General features: G+C 52.6%; 10 protein-coding genes across 10 annotated transcripts; 4 read left to right on the top strand and 6 right to left on the bottom strand.

Annotated features, from left to right (window-relative positions):
* Positions 1-51: 51 nt before the first annotated feature.
* Positions 52-2719, top strand: P170DRAFT_470463 (uncharacterized protein; the record flags this gene model as incomplete). Its single annotated transcript, XM_024852758.1, has 3 exons — positions 52-385; positions 470-2176; positions 2247-2719. 3 exons carry the CDS (start codon positions 52-54, stop codon positions 2717-2719), a joined length of 2514 nt encoding a protein of 837 aa, XP_024710337.1.
* A 505-nt stretch (positions 2720-3224) lies between these two features.
* On the bottom strand, positions 3225-4917 carry P170DRAFT_470462 (kynurenine--oxoglutarate transaminase; the record flags this gene model as incomplete). Its single annotated transcript, XM_024852757.1, has 8 exons — positions 3225-3515; positions 3573-3996; positions 4056-4069; positions 4124-4277; positions 4331-4509; positions 4565-4649; positions 4718-4786; positions 4844-4917. The coding sequence occupies 8 exons, from the start codon at positions 4915-4917 to the stop codon at positions 3225-3227; spliced, it is 1290 nt and encodes a 429-aa protein (XP_024710336.1).
* A 392-nt stretch (positions 4918-5309) lies between these two features.
* P170DRAFT_398871 (ssDNA-dependent ATPase MGS1) lies at positions 5310-7351 on the top strand. The gene has a single exon (XM_024846251.1). It carries the CDS (start codon positions 5364-5366, stop codon positions 6987-6989), a length of 1626 nt encoding a protein of 541 aa, XP_024710335.1. The 5' UTR covers positions 5310-5363; the 3' UTR covers positions 6990-7351.
* A 179-nt stretch (positions 7352-7530) lies between these two features.
* cdc31 (putative cell division control protein Cdc31) lies at positions 7531-9075 on the top strand. The gene is made up of 2 exons (XM_024854311.1): positions 7531-7942; positions 8137-9075. Exons 1-2 carry the CDS (start codon positions 7679-7681, stop codon positions 8626-8628), a joined length of 756 nt encoding a protein of 251 aa, XP_024710334.1. The 5' UTR covers positions 7531-7678; the 3' UTR covers positions 8629-9075.
* A 578-nt stretch (positions 9076-9653) lies between these two features.
* Positions 9654-12117, bottom strand: admB (ADAM family of metalloprotease ADM-B; the record flags this gene model as incomplete). The annotated part of the gene is made up of 2 exons (XM_024850500.1): positions 9654-11986; positions 12051-12117. The coding sequence occupies 2 exons, from the start codon at positions 12115-12117 to the stop codon at positions 9654-9656; spliced, it is 2400 nt and encodes a 799-aa protein (XP_024710333.1).
* Positions 12118-13138: 1021 nt separating this feature from the next.
* P170DRAFT_432560 (putative DNA polymerase iota) lies at positions 13139-15594 on the bottom strand. The gene is made up of 3 exons (XM_024848290.1): positions 15461-15594; positions 15032-15319; positions 13139-14850 (listed from the first exon to the last, which is right to left on the bottom strand). Exons 1-3 carry the CDS (start codon positions 15506-15508, stop codon positions 13393-13395), a joined length of 1794 nt encoding a protein of 597 aa, XP_024710332.1. The 5' UTR covers positions 15509-15594; the 3' UTR covers positions 13139-13392.
* A 1424-nt stretch (positions 15595-17018) lies between these two features.
* Positions 17019-18179, top strand: P170DRAFT_470457 (uncharacterized protein; the record flags this gene model as incomplete). The annotated part of the gene is made up of 1 exon (XM_024852756.1): positions 17019-18179. The coding sequence occupies one exon, from the start codon at positions 17019-17021 to the stop codon at positions 18177-18179; it is 1161 nt and encodes a 386-aa protein (XP_024710331.1).
* A 139-nt stretch (positions 18180-18318) lies between these two features.
* Positions 18319-19173, bottom strand: P170DRAFT_30097 (uncharacterized protein). The gene has a single exon (XM_024843244.1). It carries the CDS (start codon positions 18934-18936, stop codon positions 18457-18459), a length of 480 nt encoding a protein of 159 aa, XP_024710330.1. The 5' UTR covers positions 18937-19173; the 3' UTR covers positions 18319-18456.
* A 572-nt stretch (positions 19174-19745) lies between these two features.
* P170DRAFT_452557 (C2 domain protein) lies at positions 19746-24286 on the bottom strand. The gene is made up of 5 exons (XM_024851284.1): positions 23480-24286; positions 23389-23424; positions 22952-23326; positions 21409-22893; positions 19746-21352 (listed from the first exon to the last, which is right to left on the bottom strand). The coding sequence occupies exons 1-5, from the start codon at positions 23831-23833 to the stop codon at positions 19874-19876; spliced, it is 3729 nt and encodes a 1242-aa protein (XP_024710329.1). The 5' UTR covers positions 23834-24286; the 3' UTR covers positions 19746-19873.
* Positions 24287-24897: 611 nt separating this feature from the next.
* P170DRAFT_432557 (cytochrome and DOMON domain-containing protein) lies at positions 24898-26811 on the bottom strand. Its single transcript, XM_024848289.1, has one exon. The coding sequence runs from the start codon at positions 26457-26459 to the stop codon at positions 24996-24998; it is 1464 nt and encodes a 487-aa protein (XP_024710328.1). The 5' UTR covers positions 26460-26811; the 3' UTR covers positions 24898-24995.
* Positions 26812-27008: the final 197 nt, after the last annotated feature.

Raw genomic sequence — 27008 nt, 5'->3', positions numbered from 1 at the left:
ACGGAACTTACCTCAAGAATTGGCTGCGCATCACGGCTCTCATCTGTCAACATGACAATCAGGTACAAGGAAGACCAAGGCCCTGCGGGATGGAAGGACAGGACTGAAAAGGAATTACCGGAAGATCTCCAGGAGACAGTTCAGGATAATGGAACTCCCCCAAAAGGTTCCGCTGTGCCTGGAAATGAGCCCCCTTCGCAGGCGTGCGAGGCGGTGATTGGCCTTCCAGAGAGTACAGATAAAGTGAAGTCTTCAAACAACAGATCACCACCACCTCAGCAACCTGCCCAGTCTCCCTCCCTCGCTCATACCGCCACAGAATCAGTTCGGATTGCACACATCGATATCAAGATTTCTCTCATGAGTGACCAAAGCAATCACCCTGGTAGGTTCATATCACATACTCTCTATGGTTTCTAGCAATCTGGCAATTGAAGATAGAAATGCTAACCTGTTTTCTGGTGAATAGATAAGCAGCAGGAAGGCCCAGCATCCGATGAGCCAAAGTCTCGCTCAGATGCCGTCACCCTCTTGCGAGCCCGAACAGCCTCTCGCTCGACTCTAACTGATTCGTCCAATCCAGTGGACTCTTCTCAGTCCAGAGAACCGAGTCATGCGGATGATAATCCTCAATCAGCCGCCACAAGTCACACCCCAGCGACCACAACGGAGCCTACTTCATCGTCCAAAAAAGATAAAAAGAAGAAGGCCAAGAAGAAGTACAAAAAGCTCGATCTCGCGGAGTTTGCACCCAACATTAGTTCTCCTCCCCATAGAAGGCGATCTCACACGGCCAATAGTCAGTCGAACGCGCAGGTTCCAGAATCTGAGCCCCAGACGAAGAGAGATGATCTCTGTGATATTGATTCATCCTCAGCGCAGAGCAAATGCAGCCCCAAAGTTGACTCGCCATCACACACAAAAGAAACCAAGCCCGTGGATTATTCTGCGGCCGTCAAGGGTTATAATTCCCAGGGCAAACATGTCTTGCAGGCCGAAAAGAAGCCCCAGGCCAAGGGAACCCAGTCTAAAGAGCCAACTAGCGAGAAAAATAGCAAGGAGGTCCATGATTTGCCGGCAACTCAGTCCAAATCTGCAAGATCAAACAAGAAAGGAAAACGGCGCGTTGCCAGAGTCAACCCAGTCACAGGAGATGAGATTCCAGAAGAGCCTCAAGGAAGCTCTTGCTTGCCAGCGCCCAGCACGCCCATTGCCAGTATTGAAAATGGAGTGAAGGGCATCACTTTAGACCAAAGCACCACCGAACCTCCAGCGGCCGCGACAGCGATTTTGACTCCACCTCCTCGCTCAGCCCAGTCCTCGCGCAGGGGCACTAATGTCCACATGAGAGAGAAGCTATCCACTATACAGGAAACAGCAGGGGACACGGATAACGATGTCAAAGATCTCACATCTGAAACCCGCAGTCTTCTCACGAGCACGCCGAAGTCGTCGACCACCATCTGGAGCAATCTCGGACCCCAAGCCACGCCACAGAGTGAAAGGTCCACCCTCGAATCGGATGAGAATAGTCACCGACGCCATGGAAGTTCTGGCAAGTCGCAGGCTACTGCTTCAGGTCAGAGCCAAACTAGTCATGCCCACCCTGTGTCCCCGGCTAGAAGCGAGCAATCCACTCTGACGGCACCAAGCACCCAGGGGAGCGTATCGAGACAAAAGCCGGAGGACTTCTTCTGGCAGCTAGACAGCCATGGCTTCCCTTGCGCAATGTCGGGATGTGATAAACGCTGTAACTTGTGGGATGGAGCAACTGTGATTTGTGCTCGCTGTGGCCCCTACTCTGAGCTTCGCTACTGTTGCAAAGAGCACATGTTCCAGGATGTCAAATGGCACTGGCTGTATTGCGAACAGATGACCTTCGAGCACCCCTGTCGGGAATCTTCAATTCCTCGTCAAGTAAGAGAAGGCCCACCTATGGTGCCATGCATTCACCCCTACGACACGCCGGAACGTCATCGTCAAGCGGTGCGTTTCAGCGCAGACACCGGAACAGGAGATTATTTCATATTCTCAGATTGGGCAGATCTCGTCGCAGCTAGGTTCCCCGAAAACAACCTAGATGTTCGCTGCTCCCACAGGGTTATCTATGTTATCAAATTCGACGACCCAATCGAAAAGGATCGCTTCCGTCGGGTGCTCGCCACTTGTCTCTTCCGTAAGTTGGCGTGTTAATCCCTGCTTTGATTTATTGCTAGCCATGTACTGACTCTCGTTCTCTTCTGCAGTGACTATCGACGTTCACGAACTGGTGGATTACTTGTTTCGACTGATCCGGGACAAACTGCGCTCAGAGGGAAGAGCCCAAGAGTTGGAAGTGGCAGTAAAATACCAATTTCAATCGGAATTTAATGTGACAATCCAGGACCTAATCACTGGGACCAGACACGCCTGCGAGACGGACTGGAACGGGAAGAATCGTCGCAACTGCCCTGACGCTTCCTGTCGAGCTGAATACCGCCGTCTGCTTGGGTCTCCTCCTGGTGGAGGTCACGGGCAGTTGATTGACCATCTCGAAGGAACCTACTGGATTTTGCGGACTGCACGAACGACCCATCCTAACGTTTCCAGTATCATTGAGCGCATGAGAGGAGAGGGTTTTGATCAAGTGGCCGACGAAGATCGACGAGTGTTCCGTCGCGGAGAGGGATGGGACGGGGCCGGTACTGGAGACATGGAGATCGAAGATATGAATGCTTGAGCTCTGGTTGTTACGAGGGCTGGAGATGATTGGCATCGCCGTTGTTCGTATGGTCTTCGAAATTAGCCCTCGACCTATCCCTTCGTCCTGTACAGTCAGTTTTCTCGGCCTCTCAGACTTCTCTCTTGTATCTCACCATGCCTTGGGTTGCTTTGTGAACTGTTTATGGATCTATCTGGCGTTTTTCACCTTTGTCGGAGAGCTCTGGTAGATCTCCTTACCGTTAGTCCATGGTCTGCGACTGTGAGAATGGGAATGAAAGAAAAAAGAGCAAGGCGTGATGGTCTGGAACAAGTTCGCGGCGGTTGGATGTGGAATATCAGAACATTAGGATTTGAGAAGCCAAAGAGAATGTCAAACCAAACTTTCTATTTTGCGGCCTTCGCCACCTTTTTCATAAATTGCTTAATAGATTCTATAATTGCCATCTGGAGCACACCCGATTTACCCGCTCCTGTCTTCCAATGCATGTTTAACCCAAGAAAATATTCATTTTTCGTTGGCTTTACTGCACGATGTATTTCTTCAAGCCCCGTAGCCTCTCTTTCGCGGTTTCCAACACGTCGTCATTCTTGCAGACGGCAAATCGAAGGTAATCCTCGGCGATGTGGGCGTTCGCATCGGTATAAAATTCGGTGGGGGGGATTGCGGCAACGCCGACCTCGTGGATGAGAAACCAGCAGAGCTTGAAGTCGCGAGGACGGTTTGCAACGTGGGGTGGGAAGGGATAGTTCTCAGGAAGCTTGACCGACGACATATTCGCCAGAACAAAGTAGCCACCTTCGGGATCAGAGTACTATGATACCGTTATTTGAACGCACAACCAAAAAGTAAACAGAGACAAGAGACTTACGGGGATCTTCAGCTCGTCAAACACCTGGCAGAAACGCTCCATCTTGTTCTTCATCTCAGTTCGGCTCTCATCCCAAAAGCCCACCTTGTCGGCCTGCTCAAAAGCGACGGCGGCAGCTTCTTGAAGCGGGGATACGCTGCTGTAGCAAATCCGAGTGTGCGCGCCAGCAACATACTTGATCAGGTGCTCGGGTCCGATCAGGTACCCAACACGCCAGCCCGTGGCATAGAAGGCCTTTCCAGCCGAACCGACGGTGAGGGTGCGCTCGTAGAGCTCGGGAGACAGGGTACCGATTCTGGTAAATGGGACGTAGAAAAGGCGGTCATAAACTTCGTCAGAGAGGATGATCAAGTTATGCTTGATGCAGAGATCTCCGATGCGCTCGAGTTCAGCACGGGAAAAGACCTTTCCAACAGGGTTGTGGCTGCGCTCTTTGTCAGTATGATGGTAGAATGGTAGAAGGATGGGTTGGATGTCGCTCACGGTGAGTTCAAGACCTAGATAGAGAGGTTAGAGCTGATACCGCAGTAAGTCTGGTTTGGAAGTCTTACGATCATCTTGGTCTTGGGGTTGATGGTGTTCTCCAGCTCCTCGAAGTCGATGGTCCATTCAGAAGCAGGGGATGTTCGGGTGGCTCCATCCTTCGGCGGATGAAGAGGCACGTATCGAATAGTGCCACCGGGCATTTCAATGTTGCTAATATATCTTTCCCAATCTATCAGAGCCATGACCCCCTTGATCGTATCGCGCAGACTTACTGATCGAAGAAAGGCTCGAAGATGATGACCTCATCACCAGGTTCGATAAAGCCCATGAACGCACTCAGCATTCCTTCATTTGCCCCCGTCGTGATCGACACTTCCGTGTCTGGGTTTATAGTTCGGCCGAAGAACGGAGAGTACGCATCCGCGAGGGCCTTCTTCAGGCGGGGACGACCCTATCATTGCCATGAGTATATTCCTTCATTGCGATAAAACCCTCGGTGTTTGTACCTTCGTGGGAGAGTACTGGTTGCATTCCACACGGTCCAGGGCATCTTTCGCAGCATCGATGGCGAATTTAGGGGGGTTATATCCACTACAGCCATGATCGCAATGGTCAGCATGTGACATCAGAGACCCTACGGGGAATTATGCCTCACTCACAAGAAACCTTGGCCCATATTCACAATGGGCTGGACCGGAGACGCGGCGGCAGCTTCGTTGACAATTGACCTACGAGCTAGTTAGGGAACCATTCTACATCGCCTTATGTTCTAAGAGACCTCGTACCAGACATCTTGTCTTTGGCCAGCAACCCTTCTTGCCGGTTTAAAAGGGTCAGGCCGAGCCGCGGTTGCGGACATTGCTCTAGCGCGGGGAAACAGAAGGTGGGGTGGAGGTCTAAACGTGGAGGCGACTAGAGGACTCAATGGGAGTTGGACTTTGGCAGCTGCTGCAAATGAAGCCGACACACGATATCTCGAGAACATAAGTAAAGACGGAACGAGGGGAGAGAAGGGGAGGGGAATCAGAGAGGGATGGATAGAGAGCGATGAGTCCGACGGATCGAGGAATGACGACGTGGCTTATGTAAGACACGTAGATGGCGTGCTCTGGCCCAATCGGGGCTAGCGCATCCCGTGCCTGGCGTCCCGAAAGGGGAAAATGACAGCGCGGCTGAGTCAGCGGCTCTCCGCACGCGTTCGCGTTGCGCTGCGACGGAGAAAGTTGATATATCAATCGATGTCTCGGTGGCCTCGACTCCTACCGAGTTGCTGTCCGTCAATTCTCATATCGCCAGCTGATCGCAATGGTCTCGTGTCCGATCTGCAGTAATTCCGTTCCGTCCGTGAAAATCAACGATCATATTGATTCCAACTGTCAAAGCTACATCGAGGAACCTACCTCTAGTGCAGGAGATTCGTCCTCCCAGAAAGCTCAGGTCCCAAGCATTTTTCAGCCAGCGTCGGCGCGTAAAACCCCTGCGCAGCCCAACTCACAGAAAGATATACGCTCCGATTCCTCGCCCCTGCAAAATGTCACCCGCAAGCGGTCGATGCCGCCTCCTTCGGGTCGCCTGCCGGAGACGAACGCCGAACCGAGCTCGGATCCCCCTCAAACAGAGCATCAGTCAAAGAAACCAAAGATAAATGCATTCAGAAAGGTGGCTCCTTTGGCGGAACGGATGCGTCCTCGCACCCTCGATGAGGTCTGCGGTCAGGACTTGGTCGGCAAGCATGGCGTGCTTCGTGGATTGATCGAACAAGACCGGGTTCCTAGCATGATTCTATGGGGTGGCCCGGGGACCGGTAAAACAACCATTGCAAGGGTCGTCGCATCGATGGTGGGCAGCCGGTTTGTGGAAATAAACAGCACCAGTTCCGGGGTGGCGGAGTGTAAGAAGATCTTCTCTGAAGCGAAAAGCGAACTGGGTCTTACCGGAAGGAAGACAATCATTTTCTGCGACGAAATCCATCGCTTCTCCAAATCGCAACAGGATGTCTTCTTGGGACCCGTAGAAAGCGGGCAGGTTACTCTCATCGGGGCCACGACGGAGAACCCCTCCTTCAAGGTTCAGAGTGCCTTGCTCTCTCGGTGTCGGACTTTTACGCTGTCCAAGCTCACCGATGAAGACGTTACACAGATCCTTTACCATGCTCTGGAGGTTGAGGGTCCAAGCTATTCACCGTCTGCCTTGGTCGATGATACCCTAATAAAGTACCTGGCCAAATTTTCCGACGGCGACGCTCGAACCTCCCTCAATCTCCTCGAACTAGCAATGGATCTTTCGAAGCGACCTGGAATCTCCAGCGAAGAGTTGAAGCGGTCCTTGACCAAAACTCTGGTGTATGATCGAGCTGGAGACCAGCACTACGACACGATCTCGGCCTTTCACAAATCCATCCGGGGCAGCGACGCCGATGCAGCCCTATACTACCTAGCACGTATGATACAGTCCGGGGAAGACCCATTATACATCGCCCGGCGGTTGATCGTTGTGGCGTCAGAGGACATTGGTCTAGCAGACAATAGTATGCTAACGCTCGCCATCTCCACTCATTCGGCTGTCGAGAAGATCGGGCTTCCCGAGGCACGCATCAATCTGGCACACGCTACGGTAGCTATGGCAATGTCCAAGAAGAGCACGCGGTCATACAGAGGCCTGAACAATGCCAACGCTGCACTTGCCGAACCGGGCATTGCCGGGTTGCCTATCCCAATCCATCTCCGAAACGCCCCCACCAGGCTGATGAAGGAACTTGGATACGGCAAGGAGTACAAGTACAATCCGAACTATAGAGATGGGGAGGTGGCCCAGGAATATCTTCCAGAAAAACTGCGAAATCGGAAATTTCTGGAAGACCTGGATCTGGGCTATCAAGTCGACCCAGATCTCCAGACACAGGACATGGATTTCTCGGACAGTCCGTTTTGATACGTTCATCTACCAGCCATATGGACTCAGGATCCATATACCCCAGGAGCTACAGAATCGCTGGATGAATATGCGAGATGCATGATGTAGGTCTTCGTTCGGAGACCTCTACATCGTCTGTGGTTATGTTCGACCGACAACCCACCCTTTTAGGTCGAGGAGCGCAGCATATTCACTCCATCAATAACTCACTTGGACAGATCGACTTATAATTAGCGACACTACCCGAGAAGACAGCAAATCGTCACGCTTGGCTCAAGGGAATCCTCTAAATAGCCACCAATCTCGGTGGAGAAATGCCTGGCGCAAGGGACGAGAAGGGCGGGACTCGGGCCAGTCAATGTGTAAATAGGCGAGACTAGAAAGACATACATACATACCGGACGAGTCCGACAAGGAGGAAAGAAGAGCGAGGACCTGCTGGTGACCGTAGTATATCTGTCACCAGCGCCCACCAATCAACGCGGGCGCTGTTTACCGCCTCGCGTCGCCCGAATTCGCGTTGTCGCAACAACTCCCGACGCTCCATCCTCGAGACCTCCGCTTCAACCCCAAAGAAAAACCCCCCATTCGTATCCATTGCGCTCACTGCCTGTTTGTCTGGGCCTCTCGGTGCAGGTCCCGGCTCTCTTTCTCCCCTCTCACCCCGGGATCCCCCTCCCATCACCGCCTCATCCCCGCCAACCACCATGTCCACTCAACAACAGTTCCTGTCGCGCTCCTACAACGTAAACAATCGATCCGCCGGTGGGAATGCAAACCCTCTCAATACTTCCTCTTTTCCGCGGCAACGGCTGGGCGCTCCCGGACCCAGTGACTTTGGGCCCGAGGCTGCGAAGGCCTCGCAGCAGGCCCCGGCTCCTCCGGTCCATTCGCAGACTCACGGCCCATCGCAGGACTCGACTCCGCTGAGTCGGCTAACGGAGGAGCAGCGCGAAGAGATCAATGAAGCTGTAAGAACCCTGGATCTATTTGTCTCCTGCTTGCACGTTCTTCTTTACTTCCGGACCTATCATCCCCTTCCATTGCGTCCTTGTGACAGACGCGACATTCCATTCCAAACCAATCAATCGATAAGAATAAGAAAAAGAAAAAGAAAAAAAAAAAAGGACGAAACCCAAGCATAACTAATGCCAACCCCTAACAGTTCACCCTCTTTGACCTCGACCGCGACCAACACCTCGACTACCACGAACTCCGCGTCGCCTTCCGCGCCCTCGGCTTCACGCTCCCCAAACAAGAACTCATCTCCCTCCTCACGACCTACGGCGCCTCCCGCCCACAAGTCCAGCAGGCCGCCGCGGCCCAACAGTCCCAGCATCAGCAGCAGTCGCGCGCCGCGCCCGCCACCAACCCGCAGCACCCGTCCAACCTGCTCATGCCGCTGTCGGCCTTCCAGGCCGTGACGGCGCTGAAGATCCTCGAGCGCGACCCGCGCGACGAGATCCTGCGGGCCTTCGAGCTCTTCGACGAGGGCGGCAAGGGATACATCGACCTGGAGGATCTGCGGCGGGTGGCGAGGGAGTTGGGCGAGACGGGCCTCGAGGAGGAGGAGCTGCGCGCGATGATCGAGGAGTTCGACCTCGAGGGCGTGGGCGGTGTCACGAGGGAGGCGTTCGTGAGTATCTGCTGGCAGTGATACTTTTCTTTTGTTTTGTTTCTTGTACATTTGTGTGTGTTTTTCTTTTCTTCATTTGGGGTTCGTAGCATGTTTTTTATTCTTCCTTGTTTGGTTTTTTCTGCTTCTCTTTTTCCCAAATCGCCCGCTTTGCTCAGTGCTCGGGAACAGGGTATACACATTGCTCTCATCTATCTTATCGACAAGGGGAGAAGAACAGGGCGGAAATGTCCTGGACGATGACGGGTTTGTTCTGGTGATTGGAACATCAAAATGATCTCGATTTTTGTGTTTCTTTTCTTGTTCTTGGTTTGGTATGGTTCTTGCATCGCCAGTCAGGTCTAGGTCTATTTGATTCGAGGTGCTTAGTTTGTTCTATTGGCTGCTTTTGTTTGGGCATTGGGTGGGCGCCTGGCAGTTTCTTGGTCGATTTTTACATTTATTCCCTGCAATTCCATTTGGGTGTCTACGGGTTTTTCTTTGTCTACGTATTGGTGGGTGCTGCATGGCAGCCTCGGCTTTGGGGCTTCCATTTGCCCGGTTGGATTTACATTCTCTACATCTAGAACATAGCTCTGAATGGTAGTTGCTATATCCAAGCAGTCATCACTTCATGTATTCAAGATACTGGCGAGCTATATGACTCCGGACACCGAAGGAGGGTCATCCATAGATTGATTGTACAGGTAAGGACGGTTGACACGGTTTATCCAGCTCAAACACATGACAGAGCAATCCGAAAGCAAACGATACACAGAATAAGACGGTAGAGTATGGCAGAAGCAAAGTGATAAATGCAAGAACAGATAATATTAGCCAGGCCAAAAAGAATAAATAAGATGAAAATAAAAATGATATCTTCCAATATAAGCAAAAATAATAAAAGCAAAGATCTATGCTTGCGCCGGTGCCAGATATAAGGATCGTCAGAATGTGATAGGTGTTTACAGATTCATCATGCAAACAAACTCTCATCGCATAGATATGTATGTATGTAAGGCAAAAGCAAGATGGTAGAAAGGAAGTGGATTTCGAATGCGGCACGCTCATGCGTATCGCGCCGGAGGAGGCATGTAGCCTGCACCCCCGGGGTTGTTGTATGATGGACCGGGGTAAGGGGGAGGAGGAGGTTCCGTGGCGAGTCCTTGATATCCTCGCGTCGGTACGTTGGGCCACTGGCCCATGGGAGGTCGTGGTGGCGGCGGCATCGGGCCTTGCCAGCCGCCGTAGGGAACCCGGGGAGGCATCGGCTTTGCGGCAGGTCGAGAGCGGCGACACCGGTTGATCAGGCACCACAAGATGGCAAGGACAATGAGACCTCCCACACCGCAGGCAATACCGATCACCACGTTCTTGTGGTCATCGATCCAGTTTTTGACGCTAGATCCCTTGCAGCTTCCATTGTCACAGTGACCACCGCTGCCGCAAGGAGTTCCGTCCAAGAAATTCTGGTTGACACTCACGCACTGGCCGAAGCCTGGAGAGGAGCAGATGATCTCGCATTTGTCGTTGAATTGACTGCAGGCATTGGTGTCATTGCTGTGCAGCAGGCTGCCCATAACGCTGCGGCATTGGTAATCTCGACTAGTGCACTGGCCGCTAGCGCAGGTCAAACCAGACGAGGAGTTGCCACACTTCGAACCATCATCCTTGAAGTGATCAGAAGGACAGGTGCTCGAATTTCCAGTGCACTTCTCTTCGACATCACATTCACCGCGACTGGCCCGGCAGACTGTGTCGGCCTTGGCAAATTTGCAGCTCGAGCAGCAACTGTCGTTGGCATCGTCACATTGCGCATTATCCTTGAACTTGCAGGTTTTGGCATCACAGCACTTGTTGTCGCCGCAAGATTCCTCCCCACCACAATCGCAGTCTTCACCAGACTCGACGATACCATTACCACATTGACCACCCGTGTAAGTAGTAACTCCGCGGTTATCGGAAAGGCAGGTAGACTTGACGCTGTTGCGACCAAGGGCAGAGCAGATGTTGCCAATTGTGCACTGCGAGAACTTGGTAATGTCCTGGCCCGTGCTTGGGTTCATGATGTATTGTGACTTCGCATCACACTCGTCGGCAGTATACGGACAGCACTGGGAAGATGCCGCAAGGTTCTGTTTACAGGTTTGGGAATCACAATCGTGAACCGCCCCAAACGTGTGGCCCGACTCGTGAGCAAAGATCTGCCATCCACCTCCCGAGGAGCGGACGACGACATTGGTTCCGCTGACAGAGTTGGCGCCATCACTAGAGACTTCCGCGTTGCACAGCTGCCCCAGCCATGCCAATCCGACTTCGGGACCCGTAGGACAATTGCTCATCAAAGTCCAGTATGCGTTCTCGTCCTTTTGCTGTCCACGCCACTTGGAGAACAGGTCTAAGCGGGACGTGATGTTCCCCTTTGAACAAGGCATGTTCCACTCGGTTGAAGACGGCGGGCTTTCCGGGCATTCCTTGTCTGTCACGGTCAAATTCCGTAGACCGATGGAGATGTTGAACGACTTCTCATAGACGTTGGATGCACTATTGACGGTGTTGATAACCCATTGCTTGGCCGCCTCTTCATCTTTGAACGAGCCGGTGAATTCACAGTCAGTGGCGATACCGATGAGCGCAACCTGCTTGGTGTTGGGGCAGCCCGAAGTGCTACCAATAGTTGACTTCAGGTTCACTCCGCCGGCATTTCCCGAAGAGCCACCGATATCAGACTGCCGCTTGTTCAGCCCAAACATGGAGTTTAGGGACATAGCTCCCCAGGTTCCCATGTTCTCCTGCTCGAGAGGTTGAAGAACCGGGTGATTGGGGTCGGCATTGAAGCCAAGCTTGTCTGCCGAGCACGACGAAGAGAGAGGGAGCGAGCGCTTCAGGTCGGTATGGATTTGTCGGATCATGTCAGAATCACGGTAAAAGATCATGTAATCGCCTTTCCGGTCGGGGATGTCAACATCTTGGGAGCGCTTCTTTTCCAAGTAGGTCGATTTTAATTCCACGTGATGATTGTCGCCGTTGATGCTGAAAACACCTTCGAAGAGTGGCTGGGGTCCGTCGTTCTTGATGTAGATTCTGGCCTCGCCCACCGGGTCCCACATGCCCTTCCCTCGTCCCTTCAAGGACCTTCCTTTGAAGACTTTGTGTTCATGTCGCGGGATAGCCTCCTCTCGTCGGACGTTTCCATCGGCGTCTAGGTACTGTACAAAAGCGTCTTCGGCGAGAATGTCATGGTTCGGTTCTAGCTCTAATTTGATTCTTTGGTTCTTGTCACGAAGACTGAACGTTATATCGAAGTGGGAGAGATGGTCTATTTGATGGGAGGGCGTGTTTATCGTTGTATGATCGAGGCTCGAAACGCGTTGGATGGCATTTGGTTCTTGCGACCGGGCTAGATATTTTCAAGTCAGACGAGGGCTTCCGGGATTTTATTACTGCTCTTTGGAGATACTCACCGTCAGTGCCTGTGAGGAGCGAAAGTGCCGTTGCCACAAAGGGCAACGAATGTTTGAAGAACCTCATGGCCGCGAGGAACTGGACCAACGGCCAGGAAGACGAACGGGCTTGATCGATCGGACACGAAAAGAATGTGTGGGCAAAAGCTAGATACAGCGAGAAGAATATAAAAAAATTCAAGAATAAAGTTAGGTTTGGAGAACCGAGGGACTGGCGAGTAGCATCAGGCAACAGTCAAACGAACGGCGGTTCTCCTTGTGCCGACGAACAAATCGAGATCTCTGTTCGGCGCTCGAGTTAAGGCCGTTGGAGACCGGTCACACCTCCGTGGTTCCCGAATGCGTGGATTGGCATGCGCTATGCAAGCAATCGATGCAATAAAAAGACAATAGAATTTTTTGATCGGCTCTTCCTGGAATATGGGAGAAGTCGGTCAAGTAAAGCCACCGAAACCAACGGGGATATGCCTGGCCGCGAGGCGCAGCAGGCTTGGCGGGAACCGGACGGCGTTGAGGCGAAATCGACTTAAAAGGCGAACGACGAACGTCTTCGAGCAGAACGAACGAAAATGATGGGCATCAAAGAGTGGATTGCAAAGTCCGCCAGACAAGAGCGTTCGAACTAAGGGGGAAGAGGAGAAAGGAGCAGGCGGAACAGAGCGGATGAGAACGGTGGAGAAGACAAGACCAAGCAGATGAAAGGTCGAGGGAATGTCTCACGCCGATTGCATGGGAGGGAGTTTCGGGGTCCGGGAGTTGAGAATGACACTAATGGACCCTGGAGTTAATAATAAGGCGTTAGTAACCAGGAGGAACCAGGAGGACAGCGATTTGACGGGCCGGTCTGGGATCGTCGGCCACGGCGCGTAGGTTCTGGGCACGGTGTTGTTGTCCCTCTGAAGTCTGCACCACGACGGAGATGATGGGGGGGAAGGAAAAGAGGGGAAAGGCTCAGGGAGAGGATTTAATATCGAACGAAGCGAGTGGTTGGAGGGAATTGAAACGATTCGGGGAGAAAGAAAAGACTTCCATCCGTTGCTTGCGGCAAAAGAAGGGCCCGCGTCTTGGCGCCAACCCCATGACTGCCACGGGATCTGGTCAGCCCTACTAAAGATACTCGTCCGTGTTCACTAGAGTATCATAGTATTATTGCTGGAATGGCAGATCATATATACAGATAGTAAATACACGGTACAAGATCTATAGTCTAGATTATACCCCGGACTCGTCCGGTGGGTAAGGCCAATAGCGTCAAAGCTAGGTCCAGGTGCCGTCTTACTCCGTATATCCAGGACTAGCACCATCTACGGGGTCGAGGCTCTCCACCCCCGTGATATCTCCATCATTCTCCCGGTGCAGAGTGAAAGACCTCGTGGGCTACAAGTGCAAAATGCGGAATCAGTGCTCCGCACGTGGTACACGCTACGCAGGCCATATCCTCTTCCTCATCGCTCTCCCACGCATCAATCCCGGGATCGGGTCGAGGGCTGGATTCGCCTGAGGCATTGGTCATGACAGACTCTTTGACCGGTAACAAGCTTTCTTCCTTTACACTCGAAGGACCTCGATCTGCCGTGTCTTGGGTTTGGAACATTTTCCCGATGTCCCGACCGCCGCTCTGCTTGTGCTCCCCAGCCGTCTCGATCATGTTCGTCACGGCGACATTCAACAGATGTAGATTCCAGCCGGATTTCTCGGGATGAAGCTTTCGAAACATGGACATGACCAGCTCATACACCAGTCGCTCTGCCAGCGAATCGATGTTCTCGTCCAGATTGCAGACATACTGAGGGAGGGGCGCAGAGCGCGAGATGCGGTTGAAGCTGCGGATCTGCCCTCCATCCGGTGTGGGAGGTGGTCGAAGTCGCGTGGAGAGACGTACTGTTTTAGGGCGAGCAAGCCATCGCATGCGAGCGGTCTCTGAAGGTCGCAGAGTCCCGGGAACTCGCCCCGGTGCCGCTTCCCGCTCGTCCAGCCTCTCGGTCAGGTCCGTCCGCATGCGCCGGATTAGACTAACCGTCAAAGAGACCAGCTCCCGCCTGACGGCATCGAGAGTGTCCATACGCCCGTAAGTGTCTTCGATGCTGATCTGGGTTGGCAAGTCTCGGGCCTGCCGGACCTCCGAGTAATCTACGCCGTGGATCAGTCGCCAAATCTTGATACCAATGTCCTTGGGATATCCGGGCCCCCCGACGATCTTATCTAGAAGTAAAGGGCCCATGCCCGGACATTGACGCACGTGTCGAACGGTAATGGGGGCATCCGCGACAGGAGTTGTTTCAGGCCGGGTGGTGCCCGATCGAACACCTGCTCTGACGAGATGGGAAGCGATCCGTTGGGCGATTTTCGACCCGATGCCGGGGATTTTTCGGATCTCGTGGGCATCGAGGAAATCGAGGACGTTGGTATGTGCGCCAGGCTGCGCCGCAACGTAGGGCGGCAGGAGGGTTGTCTGACTATTAGGCTTGTGGGTGCATCCCACCAGCTTGGCGAGAAGTTTCGACGTTGACACACCCACCGTGGCAGTGTATCCCTTCCGCTGCTCGAGTTGCCTCCGCAGGTGGCCTGCTAGATGGGAGGCAACCAGCAGCTTGGTGTCCAGCAAGGACGAGTCGACCTGGGCGACGGGCGAGGACCACGTTGGGTCCGACGGATAGGTGGGACCAAGTGGTAGGGTGGCATTGTAGCGGAAGCCCACCGTGGGTTCCTGGCGGTCGAGATGAAAGAACGAGTGTTCTAGATCATTTGGATTCAGCAGATCCACGTTGTACGTGATCATGTCTGTGACATCCAAAAACAACTGCGATCCCGTTATCAGAAATCCGGCTCCGGGGATCCACCATCTGTGGGGACGGAAAGCAAAATTGGAAACACAAGGCGACAGGACCAAGTCTTGTATCTCGTCTTATGAGACAAAAGGCAAAACAGAGGGCAAGAGGCAAAAAGTCAGAGTCAAGGGTAAGACCAGGACGAGGACCTACTTCGTCGAATCCCAATTTTTCTACGCGGCCTCCCCAAACGAAACCGCGGAGGAAGAGGTAGAGCTCCTTGGACGCATCTCGGAATTTGGATAGATCCTCTCCCAGAACAATCACCACGTCGGGACAGATTTGCTTGGCTTCTCGGATCAATTGAAGTTTGTGCAGACCCCGGCGTCGGGCTTCATAGTTGCAGGTCACGACGATTTGCTTCTGCTGAACTGCCAAAGGCAGCGATTTCAAGACGGGCTGTTCGGCTTCGAAGACGGAGGCGTAGAAGCAATCATAATCCTGTGGGGACCGAACCCAGACGGGTTAGTGAAATCGCAGGCTTTTTTTTGTTCTTTTCCTTTTCGGCCTTCTTTTTTTTTTTTTTTTTCTTCTTTTTTATTTTTTATGTGGTCAATTTTTTCTCCGTTGGGTGGCACTGACAAAATGAAGAATGATTCGGCGGTCTTCTCTGGCAGGAACGGGAGCCATCTAAGATCCTTTTCCGAAGTGATTTCGAATTTTGAATTTTGACAGGAGGGGATAACCCCTACGGCAGACTACTCCGTACTGCGGACTTGCGGAGAGAAGAGTAGTCGATGTGACCGAGACTGATTGATATGCAGCGCCAGTCACTCACGGCGGCAAGAGCCGGCGCTGATTGGTGTCGGCGGGCGGCTGGGGTGTGGCACGGTGGCTGGAGCGGGGGACTGACTCAGCAGCCCGAACGGGTTAGCGGGTCTGCGCCATTTCGGCCGGACTGAATTAGCGCGTCTTGGCGGGTCCACGCGACAGGGATCTTTTTATAGCATTCCTGCGGCGTGACTGGCCGACGACTGGCCGATGACGACATCGCGCCTATAAATAACCTCCCCCGAGGCATTTCTTTTCCGCCGTCAGTCAGAAGAGATTTCTGGACGTTGAGTCTCAAGCGTGTATACAGTAGAGAGTGAGTCAGTAGTCAAACAGTCTACACCCACAACGTCCGGAGAGAGGGATTTGTTCAAGACATGGGATGATGCGAAGTGGAGGGCAGTCGATCGCAGCGATGGATCGGCCGCGTGTCGTGCCTCCGTGAGCCAGAGCCAGACCTTTCAGGGATCCTCAGCGGAGAAATTCGAACGGGTCCAGACAAGAATAGAGAGCTGATGCGGCGTCGATACCACTCGATAGTCTCGCTTTATTATTAGCAGAGTCGCAGCGTGGTGTAGGACCACCGCATTAGTCGGCGCGACTATCTCGAGGCTATCGCATGACTAGGGAATGCCACCGCTCGTTAATGGCTGCTTTAAATTAATTGTTTAATTAATGTCACCCATGCGCTTCGGCTTTGTATGTCTTCCATTCCTTCCATTCGTCGACAGCACATCTTCAGAATTGCGGCATCACCGTTTATAGTTCTCGCTCTTATTATTCCTTTTCTTTTTCTTTTTCTTTTTCTTTTTTTTTTTTTTTTTTTCGCCTCTTCTCGAAGAAAAATTTTTATTTCATTTTTTTCTTGTCTCCATTCTTTGTTCTCGCTTCTTGACTGTACTACATACTACATAATCATCGCGATCCTCTCTTCCATCTGACATTTGCGCCCGAATCTCACCATCCAAGTCATCATGGCTCGTCAATAATAATGATCGTCCACCTATCCGTGTGGCAATCCTAAATTAGGAACAAGCAGAACCATCAACAGCAAGAGAAAAAGAGAAAAAAAGAAATAGGAAGAATAAAAAAAAAAGAAACGAAAAGAAAAGAAAAAGGATTGGACAAGCGCCGACACCCTGGATCGTCGAGACGCTTAAGTGTTGGTCCTGCACAGCGAATCCCTTCTCGGTGATATCACGGCGCTTTCGTGCGGGGGTTGGCTTTCTCTTTGACTCCAGACCCTTCTTCTTCTTCTTTTCTTCTTTTTCCCCCTCCTGGTCTGCTCGACCGGCCTTTTGTTTATTTCTCGATCTATCTCTTATCTTTGTCTCTATCGTACTCCTCCCATGCCGATCGATTCTCTACGATGACCTCCATCGTCCCTCAACCGTCTCCGTCGCAGTCGACCGTCTCGCACCCCAATATGACTTGCAGTTTATCCTCCAATGCGACAACCGAACACCGGCCGACCGTATCATCCCGACCCAAACTCACTCTCCAAACCTCCTCGTTACCCCGAACCTTTGGGACGTCCTCGACTGGACTCTCGCTCTCGCTGGCGGGCGGTGCAACGGCCTCCCCCACCGTCCGCAATACCTTCAAGAATGCCTACGATGCGGCATTGCCCTCCTCTGCAACCGCCTCTCCCTCAAAAACCTCCAACAGTCGATTCAGCAAACCCTCGTCACCCTATCCTTCCCACAACCAGAACAGCAACAACCCTTACCAGCTCCCGCTGGGAGTGAAGAGCATCCTGCGGAACTCCCCGTTGGAGCCGACATGTCGGCTACGGTCCGCATCGGTTGCCACGAGTGCCAACGGAGGCACGGGCTCGCGTCGGGTCTTTTTCCCCGCGAAGAAGCAAGTCAACTATCGACAGCCACTCGAAGAAGAAATCCAAAACGTGCATTATACCGCCCGTCACTCCGATATCGCGGGAGAACCGGCCGAGCAACCTCCTCAGACGAACTCCGACCAAGACTCGGATTCCAACTCCAGCCTGGCTCCGTCAGATACAAGTACCTCGGACGAGGATGATTCCAGTACGGGGACGCGCCGCTCCCCATTGTCCGCCCTCGAGCGGAAGAAACGAAAACACCTGAGCGCGGAAAAACAGGTTCGCGCGGTCGCGCTGATGGACGGACTGGAGGATAACTACGGCTCGACGACTCCTCAGACTCCTCGCCAGAAACGAGTCAAACGCCGATGCGAATGGCGGTGGACCTTGGGACCCTTGAACACTGGCACCGAAGGCGCAAAGCCTCCTCCAAGCCAGGACGAAACGCCGTCTGATCTGGCGACGACGAAAACGGTTCCCGTACTATCGAACCCCGTTCCCAAATGGGTGAGCAAGGACGTCGAGAGCCCTGCATCGGCCTCGGACCTTCTCTCGGCCTCGAGCGCCGCCTCGCTGCCATACTCCAGTCCGAGCTCCTCGGTTGCCTCGGAAGTGGCGGACAAGAACGACGAATACTGGAAGACCACGAGTCACGAACCTGAACGTGCAAATGCCGATCCCCCGGAATAACCATTGATGAAGTCACAAGTCACCCTTGCATCGCGAGACGACCTACAGTTCTATTTTTACTTGCACTCGCTTGCAGCCTCTATTTATATCTCTTTATTTACTTGATCTCTCAACCCCCCATCACGATTTATGCATATAGAAAGCATGGGAGATGAATTATTCTGAGCACTGCTCACCGTCACATATGGGCCTATTTATTTTGTTGTTTTTGCTATATTTTTTCCAATGGTTGGGTATTTTGGAAAACCTTCTTTTATTTCTAATTGACGCTGGGGTTTTATTTTGCATTCACCGGCGCTATGGTTGTTTGAAACAAGCAAGGCCGGCGACGACTATGACATTGCATATACAGAGGACGCCCTCTTTTCATTTCATATACATACTTCATACTTTTTTTCAGTCGAATAGACAATCTTACCACATTTCCTTTTGGGCAAAAAATACGATTGGGTCGTATCCTCAGCACGACGCAAATACGACTGCAGACGATTAATATAGAAACGAGTGGAGTCATGAATCCACTCCCCCCCGTATTCTGACGATCACTCGCATGCATATCATGTGTTCCGTCTGGTTTTATTAAGCACTGGACCCGAATATCTGCTCCTGGCGGTTCCCCCAACTTCCATGATGCTGACTCTGCGCAGGTGGCCGAACAGACGTGGTTCATTGCTGCCTGCCGCTGCCCAAAAATAGATCCCAAATGAAGAGCCCTCGATATAGAACTCCTTACGTGTCCACTGTCTGCGCACCGCATGCAGCTGTTCCATGGCTCGCAAGCTCAATTCTCTCCGGTATCCGGGTCTAGCGATGCACCTGCCACGCAGAACATCGCAGTGCCCGTTCAATTTGAGGACGGTGTTAATGGCCGCGAATTCGGACCCTGGATCGCCAGCTCCTTGACACCCAGCCATGGAATCGCTGCTTCTATTTATACAGGACAAAAAGCTCGACGATAGGCAACCTGCATTTCCTTTCACTTCACAATTCACTACCTCCGTCATGTCTAAAGCACCCAATCCGCGCAATGCCGCCCAACCCCTCCCAACCAGAGAGAATAGAGATCGGAACTACATGTCACACACCCGGTTCCATCCACCATCAATCTGGCCAGGTAACCCACAGCCCGGTTCAAAACTAAGGCCCCGGAAATCCTGAGTGTTGCCATTGCCGTCATCGAAATGCACATCGCCGGTCGTTCAAAAGGTCGACTGGTCGTGGTAGTAGAGCATGATGCTGCTGCTGCTGCCGCCGCCGCAAGTCCTTTTTAGAGCCATGTGCAAAGCGGTAGCGAGGAGATTACAATCGCCAATGGAGTCCGAGTTGAGCAGTCGACTCAATCCCCGAGCCACTTTGGTCCTGCACATCGTCTGCATTTCATACATCCGGAATAGCAGCAATAAAACCATGTATAAAGATCTAGTGACATTCTACTCCGGTTGAGTCCGGCGAGGGAAGAAGTATTAGGTCCATCAACGGAACGTGTTTGAATATAATACTAATCTTATCAAATCAAGGCAGACCCCCGAATACTAAACCTGGTAGAAATTTGAGTCTGACACTAATAATTTTATGTCGTGGATTCATTATTCAAAATATGATATACATACATAGAGACTCATCGACAGTAACGAAACACCAGGACTCCCAGCTATACAAAGCAGAAACGGCAATTCCCTCAATAAATCAATCAATCAGGTCCCAGTTTCAGTCTCGATATCAGGCTCGCGTCCCGTTAGATCCCCCGTGAAGCGCTTCCGCACCTTGCGCATCGCGAACTTGGCCTCGTCTCGTGCGAACACCACGTTACGCGCGGGCTTCCACTGCATCAGCCCTCGCTGCTGGCGCTGCTCACTGCGTCGGTTCGCCTTGTTGCTTTGTCCCTCGCTAGGACCGGCCTCGCTTTCCTCGGTGGACGGCTTGCCGGAGCTGGTCTGCCCCGTAGACGAGGGGTCGGTCTGGGTCGATTGACCGGTCGAGGGACGACTGTGGCTGTCGGTGGAGGATTGCTGGGGCTCGTGAGAGGGCCGGTGCTCGTCCTCGAACTCGCCAGAGGTGCTATCGCTTCCGACCCGGGTATGTTCGATGTCGGCGGGCGGAGGGTTGGTCGGATGGAGCGGCGGATCGTCGCGTCCTGGTTCGGCGATCTTCTTGCCGTCATCACTGAGGTAGGCGCGAGGGTCGTGACCAAATGCACCGCTCCAGTCCTGGCCCTGCTTGTCAAGCCATTGTCGGCGTTCTCGAGAGTCGGCGTGCTTGAGAACGTCGCGGCCGTTGACCAAGGATTGTTCGTGCATGCGCTCAACCTCCTCGGGCACCTCGATGGAGACGCCACGGGTGCGCACACCCTCGGCAATGCAAGCCTCCCATGTCTCGAAAGTCTCACGGGAATGGTTGTCCACGACGAAATGTTCGTGCGACTCGTCAATACCCGGCTTGAACCGACCGGTGAGCTGGAGCCGGCCGATCTCGCGCATGTCCTCAAGTCCCGGTTCGCGTTTACTCTCCCAGTTGTCCTCGGTGATATAGTTCTGGGTCAGGCGCTTGCCATTTTTCGTTGCCCAGATCGGGATGTCAATGGGTATGTCCTCGTTGTCCACCAAGTGCTGGAGCCATAGAACTGCGTACCCGGTGGCGTGGTGCTTGCCTTGCGAGTGAAATTCAAAGACCAGCGGCGAGCGATACCGGTGTTTGACGGGAAGAAGGACGTTGCCCCGAATGGCGTTCAGATCCCAGACAGTATCCTGCCCGTTAATCGAGCACACATGTCGAGTGATTTTGCCGCTGCTACCGCCGGTGCGCAGCCTGATCTTGGATCGCTGGTGGACTCCACGCGCAGTCACCTTGTCCGAAGCGAACTCGAATGTTCCGACATCCCATCCCAGCATGTTGGGAGGAAGCTTAGTCTCGACGTGCCGGAAGAGAATAGAGATTCGGATTCGTCCAAACCCAATGCCGCCATCTAGAGGATACCATCGGGTGACTTGCGAGCTGGTTTGTAAGAGGTCGGAGAGCTTCAACGGAACGACTCCCAGGATTGGATCATGTTCACGATATCTTTGGTCTCGGACGGTGACGGTAACGATGGCCGATCGCCAGTCGCGCACAAATCTTTCAGTTCCGGCGTTAAAGATGGGTTTGGAACTAACAGCCTTCGCTCGAGTGCGGTAAATCTGGATAGTGTTAGCCTCGCAAGGTTTAGGATGGATCAAAGGATATATGGTATTACCAATTGATCGTTTAGAACGATCTTGCAGTAGCTGGTTGGCAAATCCTTGCCTTGCTCTTCGGTATTCTCTCCATACGGCTTGGCTGGTTCGTATTCCCTTCCACTTCGGAATTGGCTTCCCTTGATATTGGCAAGCTGGAGGTTGACAATCTGGTGGACCACGATGCTCACGACTCCACTAGGCCAAAGTGGATCGGGAGGCGTGTGGACAATGAGGTCTTCCTCCTCGTTGGTGATGATGCCCTTCTCGTCTTGGAACTCAGGAATATCTTTGAAGTTATCGGGAAGATCCTTCTTCTTGCCGTCGGTCCGCAATTCTGGTCGCAACTTCGGTTTCCCAAAGAACCCAACTTCCCAGTGCAGTTCACCAGGCATCTCACTGCCCTCGCTGAGGCCTTGCAACTTCGAGACCTGCGGATACATGCGACCCGGGTGCTGGATCATTTCTCGGATCGGCAGTTCGACCTTGCCAACTATATCATCGGCAGTGTTGCGATCGGAGTCCCAGAGCTCAACGCTGAGGCTTTCGTCTGCCTTGATCAGCTCAGGGGTTACCAGCAACGCGGCCGTCTCTTCCCAAACGGGATTCAGGTCATCCGTAATAACCCGAGTGCAATACATGGGCTTGCCATATTTTGAGAACGAAAGGTTGATATAGGGGTCACTGCCGCCGCCATAGCTGCCACGTCGGTCCTGCTTGCTTAGTCCAACCGCACGATGGATCCGAACCCACATGATACCCAGAGCCTGTGTCTCTTTGAGAATGTCATCTCCCTTCAGCATCATGCTAAGATCCATGGTCATCGATTTGGGGGCCGCAAACAGACTGCACGCCGTTCCAATGGCGTAGTTCACGAAGTTAGAGATCAGAGGGAGATTCAGAATATTGACACCTCCCTTGACCATTGGCATACAGCCAGCCTTGATGTGAGGAATTCCAACTAGACTGAACGTCATGTCCTTCATGAACGGGGCCTCCGGCATCATCTGAAGCCGCACGCGCACGGTGCCCACCATCTCGATGAGCTCGACAAAGACGGGGAAAGGGACACCAAAAAGACCCTTCATTCCCAGGTAGAAGACCAGCTGCATGTGCATATTGCGTGCTTTAGACGATGCTGTTTGACCGCTCGGTTTGGCGTGGTACGCGAAAGAGATCTCAATGTTGTAGTGGCTGCCGCCCTCCTCTATGGCGGCCGCTTCTTGGGGATCTTTATTTTTGACGTTCTCCTCGTGGATGTTTTCCTTGAGGTTTTGCACATGCTCGTCCGGAAGCGCTCGTAGACTCAGAATCCGTATGGGGTTGTTTCCCTGGTCAATCTCCGCGATGCGAACATTCTCGACTACGCCTGGCGCAGATGCTTGCATGATATCTTCGATGGTGTCGGCAACGGGCGATAGCATCTCTGGGTTGACCAGACCCCAGACAATACCAAGGAAGCTGTTCATCCACTCGACTGACTCTGGCAGAAGATTTGCCGTCGCCTGGTGGGATATCGTTAGCAATGGCAACCAGGCAAGCCATTTTCTGCCTCCAACGTACCATTTGACCTCGAAGTTGCTCGCTGCTCCATTCCATCTCACGACCACTCCTGACTACTTCTTCCACCCACAGCCAAACGCCGCTTGCAATAACGGCAGACAGGGGGATCAGGCCCCACAACGAGGTACCAAACATCCGTCCTACAAAGATGATCCCCGCCACAATTCCAATACACAGAGTAGTTCCCCGTCTATGCAGATGATCGTACATGGGTTTGTAGGATACGGTGGGCGTAGGATGGAAGAGAACGTTTGTTCTCTCCCCGTGGATAGGGACATCGGAGGTGGTTCCCTCTGCAATGGGATCGGGCGGTGCGGTGATATCTTGGTTCTCCTTGTAATCGGCTAAACTCTGGTTGGCATCGGTTTTGGCCTCCTATTTTCAGTGTGTTAGTAAATGTTCCTGTTAAAATTCAAGGCTTACGAGAATTGACTCACCGTTGGCTTTCCAAGGTTTGCATTGGGCACCACCAGCTAGAACGAATATTAGCAACCACCACAGCGAATGAGTGGGACGGGGCCTCAATACCATCGGATCCTTCACGGTATCCATAGAATCTTCATCCTGGTCTTCCACCTCAATCTCTCGTCCCGTGGTCGGATCCGTCACCATCCTAGTCTTGCCCTTGGGCACTTTCCGTGGCCGATGAGGCACGACATCTCCACGGTCTTCCGATTTCCCTTCCTTCTCTCTAGCCTTTTTCTGCTCCTGTTCCTCTTTCTCCCGGGCAGTCAGTATCTCCTCGTGCGCTTTCCGATCTTGCTTGTCTTTCTCAAGATGCTCTAGGAACTTATGAATGGTCGGCACGGGGTTATGTCCGCTCCAGTGCTCGCCAATGCGATGCTGTCGGGGGGACTCGGTCCCATTGGGATGAGGGGGCATGGTCTTCGGGAATTATGCGAGATTTCGATATGCGATATACGGTGGGAATGACAGGGGGTCGGCACGATATGAGGATGACGAAAATGTTAAGGTATAAACGACGCTCCCATCCTGTGGCAGCTTCGACAGGGCGACGGGGAAACTCTCACAGGGCGGTTGGGAGCGCCCAGGGGAGGCAATTGAAAAGACGGTGTTGAAAAGGGTTGAAAATGCGAAAATCAAATGAATTGCGCGATGGCCCAGACGGAGGAATAAGTTGGAAAGAGGAAGCCGAGAACGCTGCAGGCACTGGTGAAGTAATGCTCCCTGCCAGCCCTACAGAGCACTACGTCATAGTGGAGGGCGACAGGCCATCCACCCAATCCACTGCGGACGCGTCCACGGCCATCCGGGGGACCAACTGGAAAAGTCCTGGCAAGGAAAAAGTAAGGGTCGTCCGGTCGCCGCCCCAGAGGAGCATGTCAGCCCGTAGATCGGTCCATGGGGGGCGTGGAAGCCGGGCAGTTGCTGGGCTTTGTTGATGGTGCGTCATCGATCGTATCATTTGTGACCTCATACGTTGCCGTCCCTTCCACGCAGTTAATTTAACCATGCCGGTGTCTTGGACTTGGATGCATTGGAAGTAAATATAAATGAAAGAAATAAATGTCCATGAAATCGGTAAATATTATTTCACATAAAAAGCCTAGTTTCATGATTTATTAAGCTGTATAGAGCTATCCTAGCACAGCTCACTCCCGATGGACAGTGGCAAAATGCTAGTGTACCTTTTATTTAGATATCAAATAAGTTAATTGATTGATCAATAGATCTGATTGAGAAACCTGGTCCAATGACGTTTCATATTTCCGGTCTGGACTTCTCCTGTCCAAGCCTTTATTCATGCTAGCAGCCAAACTAGCAACTAACGCAATCTTGTCTTATGAATGGATTTAGTATTATTTGCTGCTCACTTTCTAGGCGGTCTTAATTGGCCAATCATAGAAATTGAGCTACTGATGAACTCCTTGTCATGCTCCATCTTATCAGATCGGTGCCAATTGGTAGGTTTTGCGCAAAGTTCAGGCTTGAGTAACTCCAGTAGCTTTTAAATGAATTCTGATATAGCGAAATTCTCTCCAAACACTTTGACTATACTATAAACCAAATCTCTTTTCCAATGCTAATTTGCATCGCTCTTACGAAGAATGGGATCATAAGGGCCACTCCGATCTCTCCCATGACCCGGATCACCCATATCGCTCAGCTCCACATCATCGTGCACAAAGTCCTCCTCCTCCTCTTCGCCTAGCACGAAATATTCCCCTTCTTGGTCCGCCTTCCAGGGCATGAGAGCATCTTCGGATTCGTCATACCCTTCGCGTCCCTTTCGCAGCTTGCGATTAGTGAAAGCTCGAACCCAGAACGTAAGGCCGACTGCCACGCCCACGAGTACCACGGACATCAGGACGATCCAGAACCACCCAAACCCGGCCAGGAGCATGCCACTGATGATGTTCACCCATCCAACGATCATGATCAGCCGTCCGCCCCAGATGTGGGTATGAGATATCCAGGTGCGGCGCTTGATGCGGAGAAAGGCCATGTGGTGTCGCCAGCCAAGAACCCCTTGGATGCCGAGGATGAGTGACACCACGAGTCCGGCGATCTGGTGAGGGGATCTGAACGATCGGCTCATGACGATACCGAGAATAGCTCCGACGGCGACACAGAGGGAGGCGACGAGTTGGATGATCCAGTGGTATTTGAATGCTTGGCTAGATTGAGACCGCATTGCAATCACGCCTCCGGGGAAGAACAACAGGAATGCCAGTCCCATCAACCAGCCATGAGCTTGGGCGACAGGTCCAAGCTTTGGCCATGTGAAGGCAGTCGATGTTTTATCCGTCGTGCCCAAAGTCCGGACTCCTGGCCGGATAGATGGGGGCGAGGGCGCATTCTCGGCAGTGTCGATAGACCGCGCCATGTCGACGTAGAAGTTCCCCCATCCACCGTCCCTCGAGTGGTGCTTGTGCATTTTGAGATGCACATCGCTCGAGAAGTTATCGAACTTCTGGTTATCGTTCCATGCCCAGATCCAAGGGAGCGAAGTTGCCGTTGCCGAGATGGGATGGTCGCCAACACCCGGCCAAGAAGTACAGGAATAGCAAACGAGGGCGATTCTGGCGAGAAAGGTCGGTGAGGATGATGGGGTGTCGTCGTGAGTGACAGGCTCCCAGCTTGTCTCGAGAATCCGAATGTCCGCGCCATCCGCGTTCTCGCTGGTGAGAAGCTTGGGCTGGCGATGTCCTTCCACCGTTCTGACGCTGGCAGTTGGAGGCTCCTTCGAGTTGGGATCTCCATAGACAATCATCATCAACGAGCCTGCCATGACGGGGCCCGTGCCGATTGCAGTCCACCCAAGGTCGGAGTCTCGCGTTACGGTCATGCTCAGATACATGTCGTAGGCATCGGAAGACTGATTCTGGTGCATGGTGACACCCATGCAAAAGTCCACCTCAGCATGTTTGGGGTTGGTGTCATATCCGAATTTGCAGTATTGGACGGGTTTTGCGTGGACGAGTGAGAAATGGTAGATGATGGCGAGGCAGGTTAGAAGGAGTCGATTCACCAGATTTCGGGCCATAGTCAAGTCGACATCGAGAAAAAAACCGCCAAGAGAAGGGAAAGAGTCGACGCCGTGACGAGATTAAATTCAGGGACAGGAATGCAGCTTATACGAGGACAGTTGCGGGGTCGGAAGGCAGAAGTTACATCGAGCAACTCCGTTGGCTCACCCAGAATAGCAATGATGGAATGGCCCAGAGAGCGCTAAAGTATGACGACGGCGCTGCATTGGCAGTGCATTCTCAGGCTGTGGGCAGCTTATCGAGGAAAAGAAATGCGACCCAAGAGACTGGCGGTGTTGTTGTGGTCGCGTCTCTGGGCAAATCAGACGCAAGGGTTAGCAAGCAACGATGCTGGCGTGTTGGTTGTGTTATTTCCTCATGTCAAGAATATATTTATTTGTGGCTTCGATTCGAGGGTGACATTTAATTCACCAGCAGTATACTGGGATTTCTATTTTTGTAGTGCCAGGTTACTGGTTGCAGAAGAATTCAAGGACCCCTACTAGTCCGGAGCTATATATAGTTGATCCCATGGGGAGTACTAGGTATAGCTTCGGACTAGACAG

Source organism: Aspergillus steynii (assembly GCF_002849105.1).
Source record: "Aspergillus steynii IBT 23096 chromosome Unknown P170scaffold_1, whole genome shotgun sequence".
NCBI lineage: Eukaryota > Fungi > Ascomycota > Eurotiomycetes > Eurotiales > Aspergillaceae > Aspergillus > Aspergillus steynii.
This window is presented reverse-complemented; position numbering and strand designations above follow the sequence as displayed.

Excerpts from the sequence above, each read along its gene's own strand:
- P170DRAFT_432560 (XM_024848290.1), bottom strand. The coding sequence starts at position 15,508 with ATGGCTCCCGTTCCTGCCAGAGAAGACCGCCGAATCATTCTTCATTTT. Across the intron at positions 15,320-15,460 it reads GCCGAATCATTCTTCATTTT|GATTATGATTGCTTCTACGC; the intron begins GTCAGTGCCACC and ends CGGTCCCCACAG. Across the intron at positions 14,851-15,031 it reads AAAAATTGGGATTCGACGAA|TTGTTTTTGGATGTCACAGA; the intron begins GTAGGTCCTCGT and ends ACGGGATCGCAG.
- P170DRAFT_452557 (XM_024851284.1), bottom strand. The coding sequence starts at position 23,833 with ATGCCCCCTCATCCCAATGGGACCGAGTCCCCCCGACAGCATCGCATT. Across the intron at positions 23,425-23,479 it reads ATACCGTGAAGGATCCGATG|CTGGTGGTGCCCAATGCAAA; the intron begins GTATTGAGGCCC and ends TATTCGTTCTAG. Across the intron at positions 22,894-22,951 it reads AGCAACTTCGAGGTCAAATG|GCGACGGCAAATCTTCTGCC; the intron begins GTACGTTGGAGG and ends ATATCCCACCAG.
- P170DRAFT_30097 (XM_024843244.1), bottom strand. The coding sequence starts at position 18,936 with ATGCGGTGCGCAGACAGTGGACACGTAAGGAGTTCTATATCGAGGGCT.
- P170DRAFT_398871 (XM_024846251.1), top strand. The coding sequence starts at position 5,364 with ATGGTCTCGTGTCCGATCTGCAGTAATTCCGTTCCGTCCGTGAAAATC.
- cdc31 (XM_024854311.1), top strand. The coding sequence starts at position 7,679 with ATGTCCACTCAACAACAGTTCCTGTCGCGCTCCTACAACGTAAACAAT. Across the intron at positions 7,943-8,136 it reads GCGAAGAGATCAATGAAGCT|TTCACCCTCTTTGACCTCGA; the intron begins GTAAGAACCCTG and ends AACCCCTAACAG.
- P170DRAFT_432557 (XM_024848289.1), bottom strand. The coding sequence starts at position 26,459 with ATGGCCCGAAATCTGGTGAATCGACTCCTTCTAACCTGCCTCGCCATC.